The sequence below is a fragment of the Musca vetustissima genome, unplaced genomic scaffold (genome assembly GCF_032173495.1).
Source record: "Musca vetustissima isolate MV318-11 ecotype Yass unplaced genomic scaffold, APGP_CSIRO_Mvet_v1 utg49006, whole genome shotgun sequence".
NCBI lineage: Eukaryota > Metazoa > Arthropoda > Insecta > Diptera > Muscidae > Musca > Musca vetustissima.
This window is the reverse complement of record NW_026884841.1, coordinates 41,785-60,106: the sequence shown is the minus strand read 5'-3', so window position 1 is coordinate 60,106 and position 18,322 is coordinate 41,785. Positions and strand designations below refer to the sequence as shown.

Genomic DNA, 18,322 nt, shown 5'->3' with positions numbered 1-18,322 from the left:
ATAGCAACCTATTAAAAAGATCCCTCATTGTTTCCTCACCGACTAATTTTTCTGGTGTACAGTTCCCTGTAGTTCCGAAAGTCCTTATTTCTGGATTCCATGGCTTCTTCAGACAACATTCCTATGGGCAAAGCTGCACATTTGATTATATCAGCTCCATGCACTAATATTTTGTGTATGCTTGAAGGCATATAGAACCAAGAATATAATTCCACGAAAAGAATAAATATTTCCTCAGTAAGTCTATTTAATATATATTCTTTTACATCAGAACCATGTTTAGATTTTATCCAAACTTCAAAGAGCTCTCTGTACAAAATTGACATTTTTCCACTTCACTTGTTTAAGAACTAAAATAAATCGCTATTCACTTGTTTATAACTTGTATAATCCCGTTCTTTGACACTTATTGAATGAGAAAAATCTATGAATGAACATTTGTTAAATGCGGATTTTTCATTCATAGGTAGAAAAATCTATAAATAATATGTATTTTTGCATTCATTCGTAACTGATACCTGTATCCGACCCTAACGAAATTCGCATGACAAAGTCATAAAGTCATCCGAAGTCATGTCAGTCATTGGAAACCCCATAACAGGTATAATAAAAGTCCATAAACTCCACCTCCACGAAAATCATAAATATAGGTAAAACAGTGTATATATGAATGTTACACCAATGATATTTTTCCATGGTTCATAAAGTGGACCCTTTACCTGCGGTATTTTAAAAGACTCTTACAACCGATTTCGTTGTAATTTTAATTTTCATTTAGAAAGACATTTGGAATAAATGTATATTCAGTGCATGAGTTTAAAATCAACGTTTGGAGCAGCTTACTTAAATCCCTCATTTTCATACTCACACCCAGTACTCTTGAACCTTAGGATGGACATTTTGAACTTGTTTTTTTTTCTTATCTGCTATGCTGTGATCTATTCCAAGTCATATTTGATGAATTATATCAAAAAAATTCACAAATTTTTAATTTTATTTGAACAAAACCTTAAAAAAGCTTCCTACACAAAATTGGCATTTTTTCAAAAAATTGTCATAAATCCGAGAATCGCAGGAAGTCGCAGGAAAAAATTTAGTATGATGTTCTAGACAGACACACAAGAAAAATAAAACAAAAATCAAAGCTGAACTCGACTGCACTCCATACTAAACCCCTATTTTAATTGAAGGAATTAAAAAAACGGGCCTTACATATATTTAGCCCGAAACACCTAAATTAAAATAACTTATGGGTTATATAACTATACCATTTAATTAAATACCAATACTATATATCAAAAATGGACAAAATTTTATAATAATATATTCACAGAATGCACACGACCATCGCAATTTTATAGCAAAAAAATGCCATTTTTAACATTGGAAAAATTTTCTGTTTTAAATGTACCGTTATTCCGTTCTAGCTTATTAATTCGGATTATTTTATACGGACTTAAGTACTCTCAACACTCTACTTTAAAACTGCATTAATGTTTTAAAGTTTCCTTCAACTTCATTTTTTGATTTTCTGCGCGCTAGATCGGTATTTTTTCCCACTGTGCGTGGCTTGGAAGAACAATTAAACAGTTGGATATCTTCATTAGTTTTTAGCGTAATCACACGGAAAGAACAAAGAACAGAATGAAAAATGGAACAAGGATGTGTGACATGCTGTAGTAATAGCTGTTGCTGCTGCATGAGATTACCACACACACACGCAAACATACACACGTGGCAATCAGCAATCACATTGTTGCCACATAACAAACGAAATTTTGAAGAACAATTCTCATTGTGCAGACTTACATTGTAGGCGGGTATGGGCACCGATGCTTGTCCCTGCAACGGATCCTCTATTCGGCCAGCTGGAGAGGTAGAACGAGATGATTTGCGACGAGGAGGTTTTATTGGCATTCCCAACTGTTGCACTGGTTCCGGTTCGGAGGTTGTAACTGATTGTTTGGTTTCTGGTGCAAATTCAACTTTTCGTATTGGTTCTTGGCCACTACCACCAATATCCTCAGCATCCGTGCCCTTGTACACCAGGGGAGGTGTATTGGTGGACATTGATTGTGTGCGTCTCAGTTTGGGAATTTCAATAACGTCATCGGTGATATCTGTCTCAATGGTCACAGCAGTGGTTTTAATGCTGGGAACGGCTGAGAATGTTGTTACACCACCAGGTTCAGTGTAAATGTGTTCATAAACACAAGGTCCCTGTTCGGTTGACATTTGAGTTTGACTTTTCCACTCAGAGTCACCTTTGACGTTGCGGCGTTTAACCGATCTGGATCTTAGGTTTTGAACTGCCGAAGCGATGATACCACCCGAATGCTGACGTTGATATTCGGTGCCTGGCAAAGACTCTGTCTGTGGCGAACCTGGGCGTGGTGTTGTCATTGAACTGGTTCCCGCACTGGAGAGTCCAGCAGCAGCTTTTTCGGACATGGCCGCATTGAATTCTCGTTCGATTATTTCCTGAATTTCAGTACAGAGACTTGTTGGTTGGTACAGCATATTTTTAAAACAAACAATTTTCGTGGAATTGTTGTGGATGTAAAGGTGGAAAATGAAGAGAAATGTCGAATGAATACTGAACTGAAGAAGCATGTTGGAGTTGTTAGTACTTGTCGTTGGAGGAATGGATGTAACCGTAAGTAGTTATTAGTAATTTGGTTCTGATATACAGGTATTGTTAAAAATTAATGTGAGTATTCGTGTTTTCTCTCTGAAGGTACAATCAGCGCTTTTATAAATTATAAGAAAATACCTATTTAATATTACAATTTCCATATTGTAATATTATTGTAATATTACTATCCAATTGTTTCGGATAGTAGCTTTTCTCATTGAATATTATGGTTCTTTGACAAAAAAATTTTTCAATAAATGAATGCATTGCTAGGTATACTCGAGTTGTATGCCACTTAAGATTTTTTTTTGGGACCGAAAATAACAGTTTTTTCAGAACATGTGAACGAAAAACTCTTTATGTTTGAGACATTGGACACCTATAGTGTCGTATACCAATAGATTCGCCCGTTAAGAATATTTAGTGATCTCTCCATTTTTATGTGAAGTCTTATTATTTAACGAAAAAAGTAAACGTCGATTTCTAACTGATTACAATTATTGTTATTTTTTCAGATTCAGTTTGACATTTGTTTGTAGGGATGTGTGTGTATACTTTTTTAGGTAAGCCAGCTTGATCCCTTTCTTGTTGTTTTAAAAATAAAAACAATAAGATTTTTATTTTAAAGTGGGTTATGGTCACATATATTACTTTCAAGAAAGACAGGATATTGTCCCAGAGAGTCATGTAGCACTCCACTAAAAGAACCCTTCTTCCCCAATTTTGTTACATCCACAAAGTCAAGCCTAAGTACTTTTAGAGAACGCTATATTTGAGAAGTCTCAAGAAGTCTCAGAAAATGTTGTGGCGGAATATGTAACCATGTCCTATAACTCCACTGTTATGCGTCTCTAGATTCAGTTTGGCATTTGTTTGTGTTTACTTTTTTAGGTAAGCCAGCTTGATCACTTTCTTGTTGTTTTAAAAATAAAAACAACAAGATTTTTATTTTTAAAGTTGGTTATGGTCACATTGATTACTTTCGGGAAAGGCGCCTCTAACATGTTTTTGGTATCGCTGTTATGCGACTATAACCCACTTTAAAAATAAAAATCTTGTTGTTTTTATTTTTGAAAAGAGGGGTGGATAACCCCACTACATGTCCAACAAAAATGGACATACACCTAAGTCAGTTGAGGCCAGTCTGCTTATTTCTTGTTTTCCATTGTTTTCTATCCGGTATTATAGTTTCGCACAGTGTGACTACTCTCGTTTCAGGTATGCGGTCTGAATCAAAGTTATTGATTGTGGATCCACTCGTCCATTGTTTTGAGTCTTAATGCTGCGATTACCGCTTCATACTTTATTTGCATATCTATTGGATGTATATACAATATTGTCTCCAAACCCCGTAGCAATGCGGACAACACCAGCATTGTCCCACATATGTCTAGGCAACACGTTCTTTGAACTTTCTGTAATGCTTTTACGTTAAATTTGTTGTCTATTGCTGCCCACCAGATTGCAGACGAGTATGTTAGAATTGGTCTAATACTACTCTTATTGATCCATCTTAGGACTGAAACTTCATTCAGAGCCTATGGTTCTTCTACAGAATGGCCAGCATCTATGGGCCCTGTCAACTCGTTGCTGTAGGGGGTCCTTTCATTTAAGTTTTCTGTATATTTTTACTCCCACATTCTCAACTTTTTTATTGTGGCTATCGTTTTGTTTTGGAAGAAGGGCTCTTCATACTGACCTATTTTTGTATTTCTGGTGAAAAGGTAAGGTGTTTAGCACCGTTTCAACCTTTCTGCATCGTAAAGTATAAAATTTCATTTCGAAGGTGCCCTCAATATGGATGATAGATACCAAGCAACGGCTCTGATTGGGTTTAACATGGCGAAGTCCAGGCTTATCTTGGTCCCTTTTTCATCTCAATTGTGGACATTGACCTCCCCGCGGTGCCACCTGGGGAGCTATTATCATTACCCGATGAAATAGTGAGCTAATATGTGCCGCGAGTTCACCCATAAAAACATGGGTTGAGGTGTCGGGTTAGTTCCCCACTCTCGGAAAACCCAACCTACTATGAAAAAGCTAAGAAAAAGAAAACCAAACACCCCTAATGTTGACGACCCCCGCAAACGTATAAAGGACCACGATCTGCGAATCGTGGTCCGTTGTACAGAACAGGCGAACACTGCGCACGTTGTACAGAACAGCCGCAGTGTTCGCTTTGGCGGATATACTCAAGAAGTACAAAGCCGATATTATTACCTTACAGGAAATGCGATGTAATATAGCTGCCATGAAACGAGACATGAATTTGACTGCGGATTTATGGTTAACAGGAGAATAAAAGACCTTGTCTCCAGATTCACTCCAGTAGATGAGCGAATTGCTATCATCCGTATAAAAGCGAAGTTCTTTACATCAGTCTAATTTGCGCCCATGCTACGACCGAAGATAAGGATGAACAGACCAAGGACATATTTTACGAGCGCCTAGAAACAGCATATAACCGTTGCCCTGGCCATGACATTAAAATTCTGCTAGGAGATTTTAATGCAAAAATCGGAAGGGAAAATATCTTTGGTCAACCTTCATGAAGAAACATCCGAGAACGGCATGAGGTTGATTGACTTCGCGGCAGCAAAAAAACATGGTAGTTAGCAGCACCAGATTCAAGCATCTCGATATACACAAGGCCACATGGATCTCTCCTGATCAAGTAACGAGAAATAAAATTGATCATGTTGTGATAGGCGGAAGGCATTCATCCAGTGTTTTAGACGTCCGATCGATCCGAGGAGCGAATATCGATTCGGACCATTACCTTGTGTCAGCCAAGGTACGCACCCGTCTTAATGTTGCAGCAAAGGTGCGATCTAATACAACACGGAAACTCGACGTCGAAAAGCTGCAAACACAACAGGTAGCCTAGGCCTACTCCGCTCAACTTACTCATCTGCTTGAAGAAAGCACTTCTTGTCCTGATAATAGTATAGAAGCACAATGGCAAAGAATTGCCCACTCCCTACAAACTGCAGCAAAAAGATCAATTGGGTACCAAAAACCACCACCAAGAAACCCATGGTACGATCAGGAGGTTCGTAATGCTACTGATGTGAAAAACGCAGCGTATAGGGCAACCCTGCAGACAGTAGCAACACGTAACGTGATGGGGAATTATCGGGAGAAAAGGAGAGAGGAGAAACGTATTTTCAGAAAAAAGAAGAAAGAACAGAAAAACGTGAGCGTGAGCAAATCGAGATGTACAGGAGTCAGAATGAAGTCCGGAAATTTTACCAACGAGTAAAGCACCAAACCGAAGGCTTTAGTGCAGGCACATCCTCCTGTCGAGATGAAGAAGGAACCGTGGTGACAGATACAGACAGCGTGTTGAGGTTCTGGAAGGAGCATTTTGAAAAACTTCTGGTATCAAATAGTGGCGGTCAAGAAGATAACACAGAACCAGTAAGAGATGACGGTATAGAGTGTATACCACCTAGTCAAGATGAGGCCATAAAAGCAAGTAATCGACTCCAGAGCAACAAAGCAGCAGGAGCCGATGGGTTACCAGCCGAAGTATTTAAGACTGGTGGCCAAATGTTGGTCAGGAGCATGCACCAGATGATTAACAGAATTTGGCTAGATGAATGCATGCCCAATGATTGGAACCTCAGCATCCTGTGTCCCGTGCACAAAAAAGGAGACAAGACGATATGTGCCAACTATAGAGGAATAAGTCTCCTTCCCATTGCATATAAAGTGATATCCAGTGTGCTGTGTGAACGATTGAAGCCAATGGTCAATGACATCATCGGACCATACCAATGCGGCTTCAGACCTGGCAAATCCACCATTGACCAGATTTTCACTCTGCGACGAATTCTGGAAAAGACCCACGAAAAACACATCGACACATACCACCTATTTGTCGACTATAAAGCCGCATTCGATAGCCCTATCCGTACAGAGGTGTTTAAAGCCATGTCTGCGTTCGGCATTCCTGCAAAATTAATACGGCTATGCAGGATAACTTTAAGTGGCACAAGGTCAGCAGTTAAAGTAGGAAAGGACCTATCGGAGCCCTGCAATACCGAACGAGGATTCAGACAAGGTGACAGTTTGTCGTGTGATCTTTTTAACATCCTACTGGAAAAGGTCATTCGAGACGCAAAGGTGAACAGAAATGGCACTCTGTACACCAAATAACACCAGTTACTCGCCTACGCCGATGACATCGATATAATGTGTCGAGCATTGCGAGCGGTAACATCCACATTTGAATAAATTGAACAGGAGTCTGCCAAAGTGGGTCTGGCAGTAAACGGCGAGAAGACCAAGCTGATGGTATCAACGCGCAAAACGTCCAGTAGACTCTGACCAACTGTGGAACTTGAGAACTACATCTTCGAGGAAGTTAAAGACTTTATATACCTTGGTACCGCCATAAATAAAACGAATGACATCAGTTTTGAAATTCGGAGAAGGATAGTGTTGGCCAACAGATGCTACTATGGTCTAAGTAAGCAGTTTAGAAACAAGGCCACCTCCCGCCAGACCAAACTCACACTTTACAAGACGCTTATACTACCCGTGCTATTATATGGATCATAAGCAGGGTACTTGCGCAAACAGATGAGGAAGCTCTTGGGGTGTTTGAGAGAAAATTTCTCCGAAAGATCTACGGGCCGATCTGCGTCGACGGTGAATATCGGCGTCGAATGAACCACGAGCTTTACAATTTATACGCGGACATCAACATAGTCAGTCGTATTGAGCTGCAGCGACTACGGTGCCTAGGCCAGGTTGTGCGGATGAATGAAAATGCCCCAGCTCAAAAGCCAGCCAGCCAACTAAGTAAGTAAAAAGTGCCCTCAATATACCTTATGTAAAGCGGATTCCATTGATTTCCTCTTGACATACGCATGTTGTTTATATTTCAGTGTATAGTTGGGTATATTGCTATTTATCATGGAGTCGATTGTACGTTCTATGGTTTTGAGTAGAAATGAAGTTAGGCTTATTGGCAGATAAGATTTTGGAGCTGCGCAGTTTTCTTTGTCGGGCTTGAATGAAGACTATCCTGGCTTCCTGCCAGGCTTTCGGAGTGTACGCAAACATTACATATGCGGCTAGATGTGGTGGTAAATATACCGCCTCTTTTTGAAGTAAAGCGGGTAAAGCCTTCGGACCTCTTTTCCCTTATTTGGAATCTAGGGATTTTCGAAGGCAGACTTCCTTTCTCGAAGCGGGCAGCATTCCTCGAAAGACTTTATAATTATTTCCGTTAAATTGTTGACACATATATTGGGTTGTCCTAATATCTCTTTGAATAATCTCCCGAACTTTATCCAGTTAAATTTGGACTTGCCTCGGAGATATTTGGGTTTGGTCCGTGTCCGTAGGTGTTAAATTTAATATATTTGTGGTCGGAGAAGGAGTACTTTTCTTAGACTCTCCATTCCTGGATCTCATCTATTAAGTTCACTAAACATATTGTTGTATCCAATACCTCCTCTCTAATTCAGTAAACAAAGGTAGATTATTTGCCTACATTAAGGGTTATTAGGTCGTTACTATTCAAATAATATAGAAGGGCCTGGCCCCTTTTGTTAGTATTAGTACTACCCCACGCAATATGGTGTGAGTTAGCATCACTAGCAATTGTACTTCGTTACCTGTTTTTGCTGTTTTCTTCCCCAGTCGCTGCAGCTCCGCCGTTGGTGGTGTTATAGGCGAGTCGAACGGGAGATATACATATGCTAGGAAAAATGTTACCACTACACTGCTTCAGTAAAGAATCTTAGTCGTTTACTTCAATATTTAACTTACGATTTTAATTTGATATTTCGATTTCTCAGAGGATACAAACCCATGTTTTAACACAGCATTCATATAAGGGTCCGATATGTTTTTGGTATTTTGTAGTAATATATCATGTTGGATATTAACAGGGTGCGCAAAATTCGCTTGTGTTTTGGGCTAATTTGACGAATGATTAATTCTTTACCAAACGAATGTTCGCACACACATAACAAACGAGTGAGAGCACACAACAACGATCGTTCTTTTCGTTTGGTGGTTGAAATTCTTTTTGACATTCGCTTACTTTTAGACTTTTCGATTTTTGCCTCTGACCAAAAAGTCGATTTTTAGACATTTCGATTTTTGCCTTTGACTAAAAAATCGACTTTTCGATCATTCGATTTTGTCAAACCTGTTCAAAATCGATTTTCGACTTTTACCAACTAAAGCAAAATTGAATAAAAATTTAATTTTTTATAAGAATTGTTGTCAACAGATGAATAAAAGTTCTGAAATGTGTTATTTTTGGACAATTTCGGCTTTGTGATAATAATCCAAGAATTTATGAAGAAAATCGAAAGTCGATCTTGAAAAGTCGATTTTGCGATTTTCTCAAGGGCCAAAAGTCGACATCGACTTTTAGACTTTTCAATAAAAAAATAGTTGTTTTTAACAGGGCTCGCGAGCATTCGCGAAAATTTGTTTTTTGGGTTCTTCAAAGAACGCTCTTCAGCAACAAATGCTCGGGAAAGAACGACGAATCGACGACGCTTACAGCGAAGTTTTATCGTTCGTGAGAGGTTGCAAATGCTTTTCACTCATTGTAACTTTATCATTTGCGATAAATTGAAAACATTCGAATTCTCGCCGTGATTATTCGTGAAAAAAGCGTTAATAATTCTCCGCACCCTGGATATTATATAATGTTTTGTTCAACCGTAACACCTTGTGCAGCCCCAAAAGTTTGTAACGTCGCGAAATATTGGTCCTAGACCCACCTTTAAGTATACCCATAGTCATATCTCGACTAGCTGAGTCGATCTAGACATGTGTGTCCGTCCGTCCGTCTGTCCATTATAATTTGTAAAGACGATACAGGCCACAGTTATGGACCAATCTTCACGAAATTTTGCATGTAGGATGGGTTCTGGCCAATGAAGATTTATATTAAGGGAATGAAATGGACCAAAAACTTTATTTTTGTCGGTTTTTCTGGTCGCGGCCCAAACACCGTGAATTTTTGCATGGAGAAGGGGATCGGGCCAAAGAATAAGTATGACTGTTTTGATAAAGATCGGTCAATATTTTGTAAAATTTATATTCTATGGGGTATATATTTGCACCTGAAGAGAAGTTCATAGTATGTTCAAGATGAGTGGTTGGCCTTTAAATTGATACCAATTATATTGTCGTATGTACTCGGATGCGAGACTTACACATAAATATTTGCAGGTGCTTACGTATTCATATATTATTTGGTAACCCATTACCACACTAGAGAACGGAAATATAGCGCTGATCGCTTTGAAATTTTGCATGAGGTTCCAGTTATGGTCAAGGACAACGCGTATAATTTTCGGTGATGATCACATAATAATTTTGGGATGAAGTGGACCGAAAACTTATTTGTTGGTGTTTTTTTCGAGTCGATATATAGGCCAAAATTGAAAGCCGAACATCACAACACAACGTACGGTGAAAGGAATCTGGACAAGTGATTAGAGGGGCTGTACTGAATATTTGTAATATTTGTTGACCTCTAGTCGGTCAAGGGTGAAATATTGCCCAAGGGCGAAATATTGCCCAAGCTCAGAATATTGAATCACAGAAAGTTATAGTTTGGAGGAAGTTGTGTAGGGTATAACATGGTCTGCCCCCTCCGACTATACTGCTCCGCTCACTGGTTTTGAAATCACGATAGAGATCGCAATAAAGATAGAGCTCTGGAATTTTGCACAGACTTTGCTAGGACATCTAACATGTTTTTGGTGTAGGGTATCACATGGTCGGCCCCGTCCGACTATACTGCTCCGCTCACTGGTTTTGAATATAATTCTTCGTCTTTTGAAATCACGATAGAGACCGCAATAAAGATAGAGCTCTGGAATTTTGCACAGACTTTGCTAGAACATCTAACATGTTTTTGGTATAGCCCCCATATAACGGTATCCCCATTATTCGGTATTTTGGGATATGGCACGTTTTCCTTCCAAATTAACTGTAATTTATAATTTCGGAGTAATCCGACCCTGTTTTGGTATAGCTCCCAGATTGCAGACATATTTTTAAACATCACGCGTCATTGGTAGTTCAAGAACCTAGCCCAATCCCAGTTGTTCAAAAAATATCAATTGTCTGCTATTATATAGTTATATAGCTAGTTACTTGGTGATCTAGTTACTTCATACCCCAAAAAGGAACACAAAATATACTGTTGGATTTTTTTGTCAATTGAAAAAGTTGTCTACGCGCATCATACCAATTCAGTAGTTACTGGTAATGCAAAGGGTAATGAATCGACTATCGAAATGACTGTATACTGGTAACGCTGGCAGGGGACAATTGACTTCCACAATGACATACCCATGTTAAATTCACCAGTCTAGGGCATGAAGTGGTAACTAGTGGTATTTACAGGTAATTAGTAAAATATCTAGTTCATCACCAGTTACTCGAACTACTGGGAATCAAAGTGTCCGCAGTTTGGAATTTCGTTTTCTCCTGGAAGACCTGATCGGTTATTTCTCTTGGAAGACCCGATCGGTATTTCGAATGTAACCATTATGGTGGAGGTAACATGTTTTTACTTGTTTACTTGTCATATATATACATATCATACATTCGACAATATAGGCGCCCTTTTGACATACCCATCATTTATAGGCATAGAAGGGCGCGAGCCTTCTTCTTCAAGCACACATCAAGCTAATATTGGAAACTAAATTTTAAATAACTGTTTGTGCCCCCCCCCCCCCCTACCTTTGGTGAGGGGGGCCATAAAAAGATTGACCCGGCCGATTATATCGGCTTTTTCATTTGTGTAAATTAAATCGTAAATTCAATTGAATATATTTCAAGGTGAAAATGAAATGATGTAGTTTCAGGGGACTCTAGGGTCAGGATAGAAAACGCCTACAACTTATGTTCTACTGTTTTATTTCATTTCATGTTTCATTGAATATTATATTTAGTTTAAATCACAATTTTTTATTTATTTTGTATTTAAACGTTTGCTTTTAGATGTAAAAATATTATTATTTAAATGAAACATTTCCAAAAATATAAATCGTTGAATTGATATAATGGGAAGGAGCCAACGTTAATTTATATTTCTAATTTGTTTTTGTTGTTGTTTATTCATACTAACATAGTGTAGGAGTGAGTTTGCGCAAAATAATAATGGATCAAACGACAAAAACTGAAAATTCGACAACAATGTTTAAAAGAAGCCAATTACAGCAACCAAATGTAGGAAATAAATATTAAAATACGAACTAAAATAATGGAACGAAATCATAAATAATCTTTAATATTTTCAACATTATGAACAATTGTTGTTGTTGTTGTAACTGGAAGATATGAAAATATTTATTAACTTTTGTTTTGGTAGTTGGTAGTTATATATACATAGGCCCATTATTGGCTAATTGTATGGGAGTCTCTAAAATTGATATGTGCGTCTTCGTTTCTAATTTAACGGCTATTTAAGCGTTCTAAAACGAATCCTAAAAATGATTAATATTATATAAGCTTATTTTTTATTAATTTTTTTTGTTTGATATTGTGATATCTTTGATGCTGTTGTTTTTTTCTTTGTTTAAATATTTACACACACACAAAAACTGCACAATACGTTTAAAGTAAGGTTACGAAAATAATACGTTAATTTATACACACGTAACATTTTTCCCAATTATAAGTGACCTTAAAGTGTGTTTTTTTAATTATTTTTTTTTTTTAATTTGGTATGAGAAGAGTTGATGGTCAATATGTCTCATTGAAAAAAGAAACTGATTTTTCTTCATAATGATAATTTAATTTATAAAAAAGCCGAACAAATATTCTATTTGTCAAAACAGGATATCAAATAATGAATGAAACCAAAAAGAAGAATATTTCAAAGCGTGCGTCTACGTTAGAAATTTGAGAAAAAAAAACAAAGGAAACGGAAATGTATGAAAGTCTAAAATGGAACTGAACAAAAAAAATTAAACAACTCATTTCTTGCAATACAAGCGAAATTCACATGCCAGTTTAAGTTTTTTTTGTTTTTCTTTTATTTCGTTGTTTTGGCGAAAGATCTATGAATTTGCACATCAAATTGAATTGTTTTACTTGAACATTTTAAGCTTTTTCGTAATCACTATCAGCATGATCCGATTTTAGAGCTTCAGCTGATTTGTATATATTTGGTGTTTGGCTGGTTGTTGGTGTTAGTAGAGATCATGTGGTGACTGAGGTGGGGATGATTGGTGTCTTACTAATGACATTGACGTGTTCTGATGGTCTGTGTCCTTTTTTGTGTTAGAGGTTCGATTTGGAATTTGAGGTGATTTTGGGTTAATTTTTAATTTGTTGCCAGCAGCTCTTGACAAATTTGTGAGTTAAGTCACGTTTTGTTGTTGAGTTCGGTTTAATTTAAAATACAGAGAGAGAGAGAATGTGCATGAGTTGATAGCTTACCAAAGGACTTGCAAGAATGACTCCAATCCTGCTTAGAACCGCTGGAAGACGCTGGAAAATTTACATAAAATATTTGTTGATACTAAAACACACTTTAAGATTTGTGTAAAAAATAAAATCGATTTGTTTTTGTTTTTTGTCTTGATTTTGTTTTCAAGCTTTGCTTTGCTTTCTTCGTTTATTGCTTGTTGCTGTTACTATGTTTTTAGAATAAACTGTGAGCTAATCGACTGTTATCAATAACAATAAACATGAAACAAAAACCCGCACTTTTGTCAATTCGTAATGAAGCAAAAATTCAATTGGTTACAAAAAGCAGCAATAGTTTGTTAAACAACATATAGTTTGTTTTTTATTTCGTTTGTTAATCCCGAGCGAGGTCTGTAAATTTATGTCCTTAATTGTTCGTTTTGTTTTTGTGAATTCTATATGAATGGCATAATGTTTTATGACTTTGAATTTGTTAAAAATTACACAAAATATATTTCACTTGTCATTGTTGTTAGTATTTTATAGTTTCTTTTTTCGAAATGTTGTTTAATAAATCACAGAAATTGGGAACAATGTTAATAAATATTATTGTAATGGTCTAATTTTTATAATTTATATTTTTTTATTGGATAATAAGAAAATTCTTTCATCAACACTTTTACCTACATAAAAAATCTCAATACATACTAAACCGTTTTGCAGTGAAATGTATGTTAAACAAATTTTTGTAGGAATTATTTATAATTGAAAATTATATTTTTATTGTAGACTTATAATAACAGCTTGATTTTGTAAAGAATATTGGTCAGCAACTGTCCTTTTTCAAAACATTTGTTTGCCTTGTATTTTCGAATTTGTAACAAGACTAATTGGAAAGTATCACTGAAATCAGTTGACTAAAAGATTCCATTTTCCGATTTAACATTTCGATAAGACGCATTTTTGATCGTATCGGAAAAGTGTATGTTAATAAATAATCATCAATAGTATTTTAATGAGGCCTGCAGAACCATAACCTCCAATTCTGTATACACCTTACCACACTGCGAGATAGGGCTATTATGTCTTTATACATATATTTGTAAAATGCAAAGGAAACGAGGGAGATCCATACATATGTGTTTTGAGAATATGCGTAGAATCAATATCTGCTTCGTTTTATATATGTTCGTTCTTCAATATGTAAATTTAAAATAGTAAAAAAAGTACACTTTGCTTTTCTGATCCGAATTGGGCTATGTAAAAAGTACAGGTCGCATTTATGATCCGAATTAGATAAAACAAGTGAAAAAGCGTTAAGTTCGGCCGGGCCGAACTTTGGATACCCTACACCATAGATATACTGACAGGTACTAGAAATGAAAATATAGGGAACATACCAAAAAGTGGATTATGTAAACCATAATACAAATTTCAGAAAATGTTAAGGGATAAATATACCCTCAGCCTTTGGCTAATGAGGGTGTATACACGTTAACACGGTAAAAATGTGCATTTTCGAAATACTGGTTCCAGACCCCATCCGTTTTAGAAAATTTAGATTTCATCCAAACTTTGTCTATCTTATTATTTCTTCCAAACCTAGTTCAAATTCGAAAATGGGGAATATCGGTTCACTCATTCTGGAACCTCCACACAGGGGCTAGATCTAAATACGGCTATGGTTCATTATCGAACATTACGTTCTAATTTTTATATAGCTATCCTCCGCAGGTGAAATGATTACAACAGAGTCTTAGAACCAAATTCAAATCGCGGACCAAATCAGATAACTATTTTAATATAAAAAAGGGGGTTATATGGGGACTACCCCAAAATGGGGGCGAATATTAATAATTTTTGGGTAGGGAGATTTGTTACCATATACGACTACAAAATACCAAATTGCAGCGAATTCGGTTGAAAAACGCGCTCAATAACCCCAAAATACCGAAAATTGGGGGTACCCTTATATGGGGGCTATCCGAAAATATGGACCTATATTCATAATTTTTTGTGGAGATATTTTGTACCTATTAAGAACTCAAAATAGTAAATTACAGCTAATTCGGCGGAAAAATACGAGCAAATCCCCCAAAATACTGCGAATTAGGAGGTACCGTTATATGGGGGCTACCAGAAAAAGTGGACCTATATTTATAATTTTTTGTGGTGATATTAAGTACCCAATAAGAACCCAATGTAGCAATATTCAGCGAATTCGGTTGAAAAACGCGCTCAAGAACCCCAAAATACCGAAAATTTGGGGGTACCCTTATATGGGAGCTATGCCTAAACGTGGACCGATAAAGCCCATCTTCGAACTTGACCTGCCTGCATACAAAAGACGACTCTATGCAAAATTTTGGCGATCTATCTCCATTCGTTTAGACGCTAGAGTGATTACAACAGATAGACGGACAGACAGACAGACGGACATGGCTATATCGTCATAGAATTTTACGCTGATCAAGAATATATATACTTTATAGTGTCGGAAATGATTATTTCGATGTGTTACAAACGGAAAAACAGAACTAATATACCCTCCATACTATGGTGGAGGGTATAAAAAAATTGTTTCAGATCATTTATTTGGCCCAAGGACGAACCCTGTTGAAACTGGTATATTGTCAACAAGAGTCAAACATTGGCCGATTAGCACCACATTTTGTAAAACTTACTGATGTCCTAAACTTGGGACACGTTTTGTTGAAATTAGTTCAGATTAAGACATAGCTCTCATATATGTCGACTTTGTGCTAATTGTTCAAGTTTTAAACCGAAAATTGAGGGGTCCGCTTAATTGAGGATTTAAACATATCCGTCAGTCCGTGTGTCTGATTCTAGCCTCTAAACGAATTGAGATAGATCGCCAAAATTTTACATAGAGTAGTCTTTGTCTGCAGACAGGTCAAGTTCGAAGATGGGCTATATCGGTCCACGTTTATATAAGGGTAACCCCAAATTTTCGGTATTTTGGGGTCCTCGAGTGCGTTTTTCAACCGAATTTGGTACATTATATTCTTATTGGGTACAAAATTATAATCTACAAATTACAAATATAGGTCCACTTTATATAAGGGAAGCACCCAATTCTCAGTATTTTGGGGACTTCGAATTCTTATAGTATACTTAATCTCCCACTTAAATTAATTAATACAGGTTACCGTGCCGTTATATAGGGGCTTCCCGATCCCATGTAACGGTATTTTAAGAGTTTTGAGCAAATAGGCTGTAGTTTGGTATTCTGTAGAACGTAGCCGTATTTCACTATAGTATGGGGAATATTCTGTACTCCAAAATGTCAGTCTATATCCTATAAAGTATGTAATTTTAAGATATCGAGATAAAAAAAACTAGAACGTCAGGTTCGAGAATTAAATATATTGGAATTGGAATTGGAATGTTCCCTATATTTTCATTTCATGTAACTGTCAGTATCCAACATACTGTTTTTTTTCACTGGTTTGAATTCTTAATTACAATCTTAATCAGCATATAACAAACAAATTTATTCTTTTTTAAATTGTGTTTTACGAAATTATACAGTATACAAAGTAGTAAATTTGACGTCTGAGTTTGTTGAAATGGTTTTATTATATTTTTGAGTGGTGCAAAGTTTCGTTAATATTTTTGTCAAATGTATGAAGTCAAAATGGACTTCGTGTCTCAGAAAACAGTGTATAGTGCAGTGGATAAAATTTCATTTAAACTGGCTCATATTTAGATATAGTTACAATATATATTTTCGTTTGATTTCATGAAATTAAATACCTACAATACCTAATTGTGCCAATTTACTTAGACTTTATATCCGGAGTCGATTTAAAAATGTGATTGGAACCGGAATCTATGCAAAATTGTTAAACTTTGCAACTCTGTACATATTGAGTCCTTAGTGAAGAAAGAAATTTCTATGTAGTCTTGTTTCGAACTTAAAAAATATTGAAATACCAATAAAATTAATTACAACATTATTAGTTATGTGTTAGCATTTATAAATAATGGTAAATTATTGTCCTTTCCATATTATAACATACATTTCAACTGCAGCCTAAAATAGAAATAGTATCTAAGAAAACCTACAATGCTACATAACTACATACATATATACAATACAAATTGATAATGTCCTAGCTATACCACGAAATATATAAACTATTTCGAATTTACCTATAATATACAATAGTAAAAAATCTCAACTATTTTTATATGTATTATAAAAAACAAATATATATAATTAAATGAGGCATTTTTAAAATATTTATTGTATTAATTACTCAAAATACAGGTGGGACAGGAAACTAAATGGGGGTTAGATACACACACACATTAACATATTTTTGAAAACTTATGGTATGGATTCGAAACTGAATTTAAAGTTAAATAAATATTTTTTTAGGATTGGTTTAACATTTCTCTTTTATTATTATTCTTCTTCTTTAATTTAATTTTGTGAGTTGGTATTTTTGATGCAAAACAATTAGAAAAAATTTAGGTATTAATTTGTTGCAGGACACAAAAGATAGAAGAAACAAAAATAGTTAACACACGCATACCAACAAAAAGAAACTGCTTATGACCAAAATTTTGTTAATAATGCATTTTAAAATTTTTAATTTTGAAAAATAAAAAAATAACAACTAAAAAGGAATTGGTTTCATAAAAATGTGTCGGGTGTTCGGATAAATGCGATAACATTGATATCGATTAGTTAGAGAAATGGTTACACACATAAATTCGATTCATTTTGTATATAAATATATATTGAATCAAGTACAAAATGCTAAAGAAGAGAACTAAAGGTATTTGAAATGAACGTGGAGTTATTAAAAGAAACAGAAAATACAGTAATAAGAATAAGAAAAAGACAAATGCCACAAAATTATAAGTAAGTAATTTATATTCTGTAATATATGATGTACATTTGATATACTGAGAGAACAAAAAATAGAGAGAGGAAAAATACTAGGAGAGAGAGAGAGAGAGCGTGAATAGACTGATATAATTTTTAAATTAAAATAAAAGATTTTGAATTTTAAAACAAAAAAAAAAATAATAATAATTTAAGAATAGAAAAGACATTAAGAAACACAATTTAAATAAAATCGACTGATTGATAGTTTTGATTTTGAGACAGAGAGAGAGAGAAGAGAGCGATATAGGGATAGAGGAAAATATTCTGATCGACTGAGTTTATTGTTTCATGAATTGTTAAATGTGATGTTTGGGGGATATTCTTTAGCTTTTGTTTCGGTTATTTCTTGACATGCC

At 35.7% G+C, this 18,322-nt stretch overlaps 1 protein-coding gene across 1 annotated transcript in view; it reads right to left on the bottom strand.

Moving 5' to 3' along the window:
- Positions 1–1,809: 1,809 nt before the first annotated feature.
- Positions 1,810–18,322, bottom strand: part of LOC133331900 (uncharacterized) — a gene marked incomplete at both ends in the record, with an annotated part of 57,860 nt that continues 41,347 nt past the window's right edge. The window contains 2 exons of the mRNA XM_061540290.1: positions 1,810–2,481; positions 13,076–13,126. Coding sequence (XP_061396274.1) covers positions 1,810–2,481; positions 13,076–13,126 — 723 coding nt within the window. The remainder of the gene's footprint in view (positions 2,482–13,075; positions 13,127–18,322) is intronic.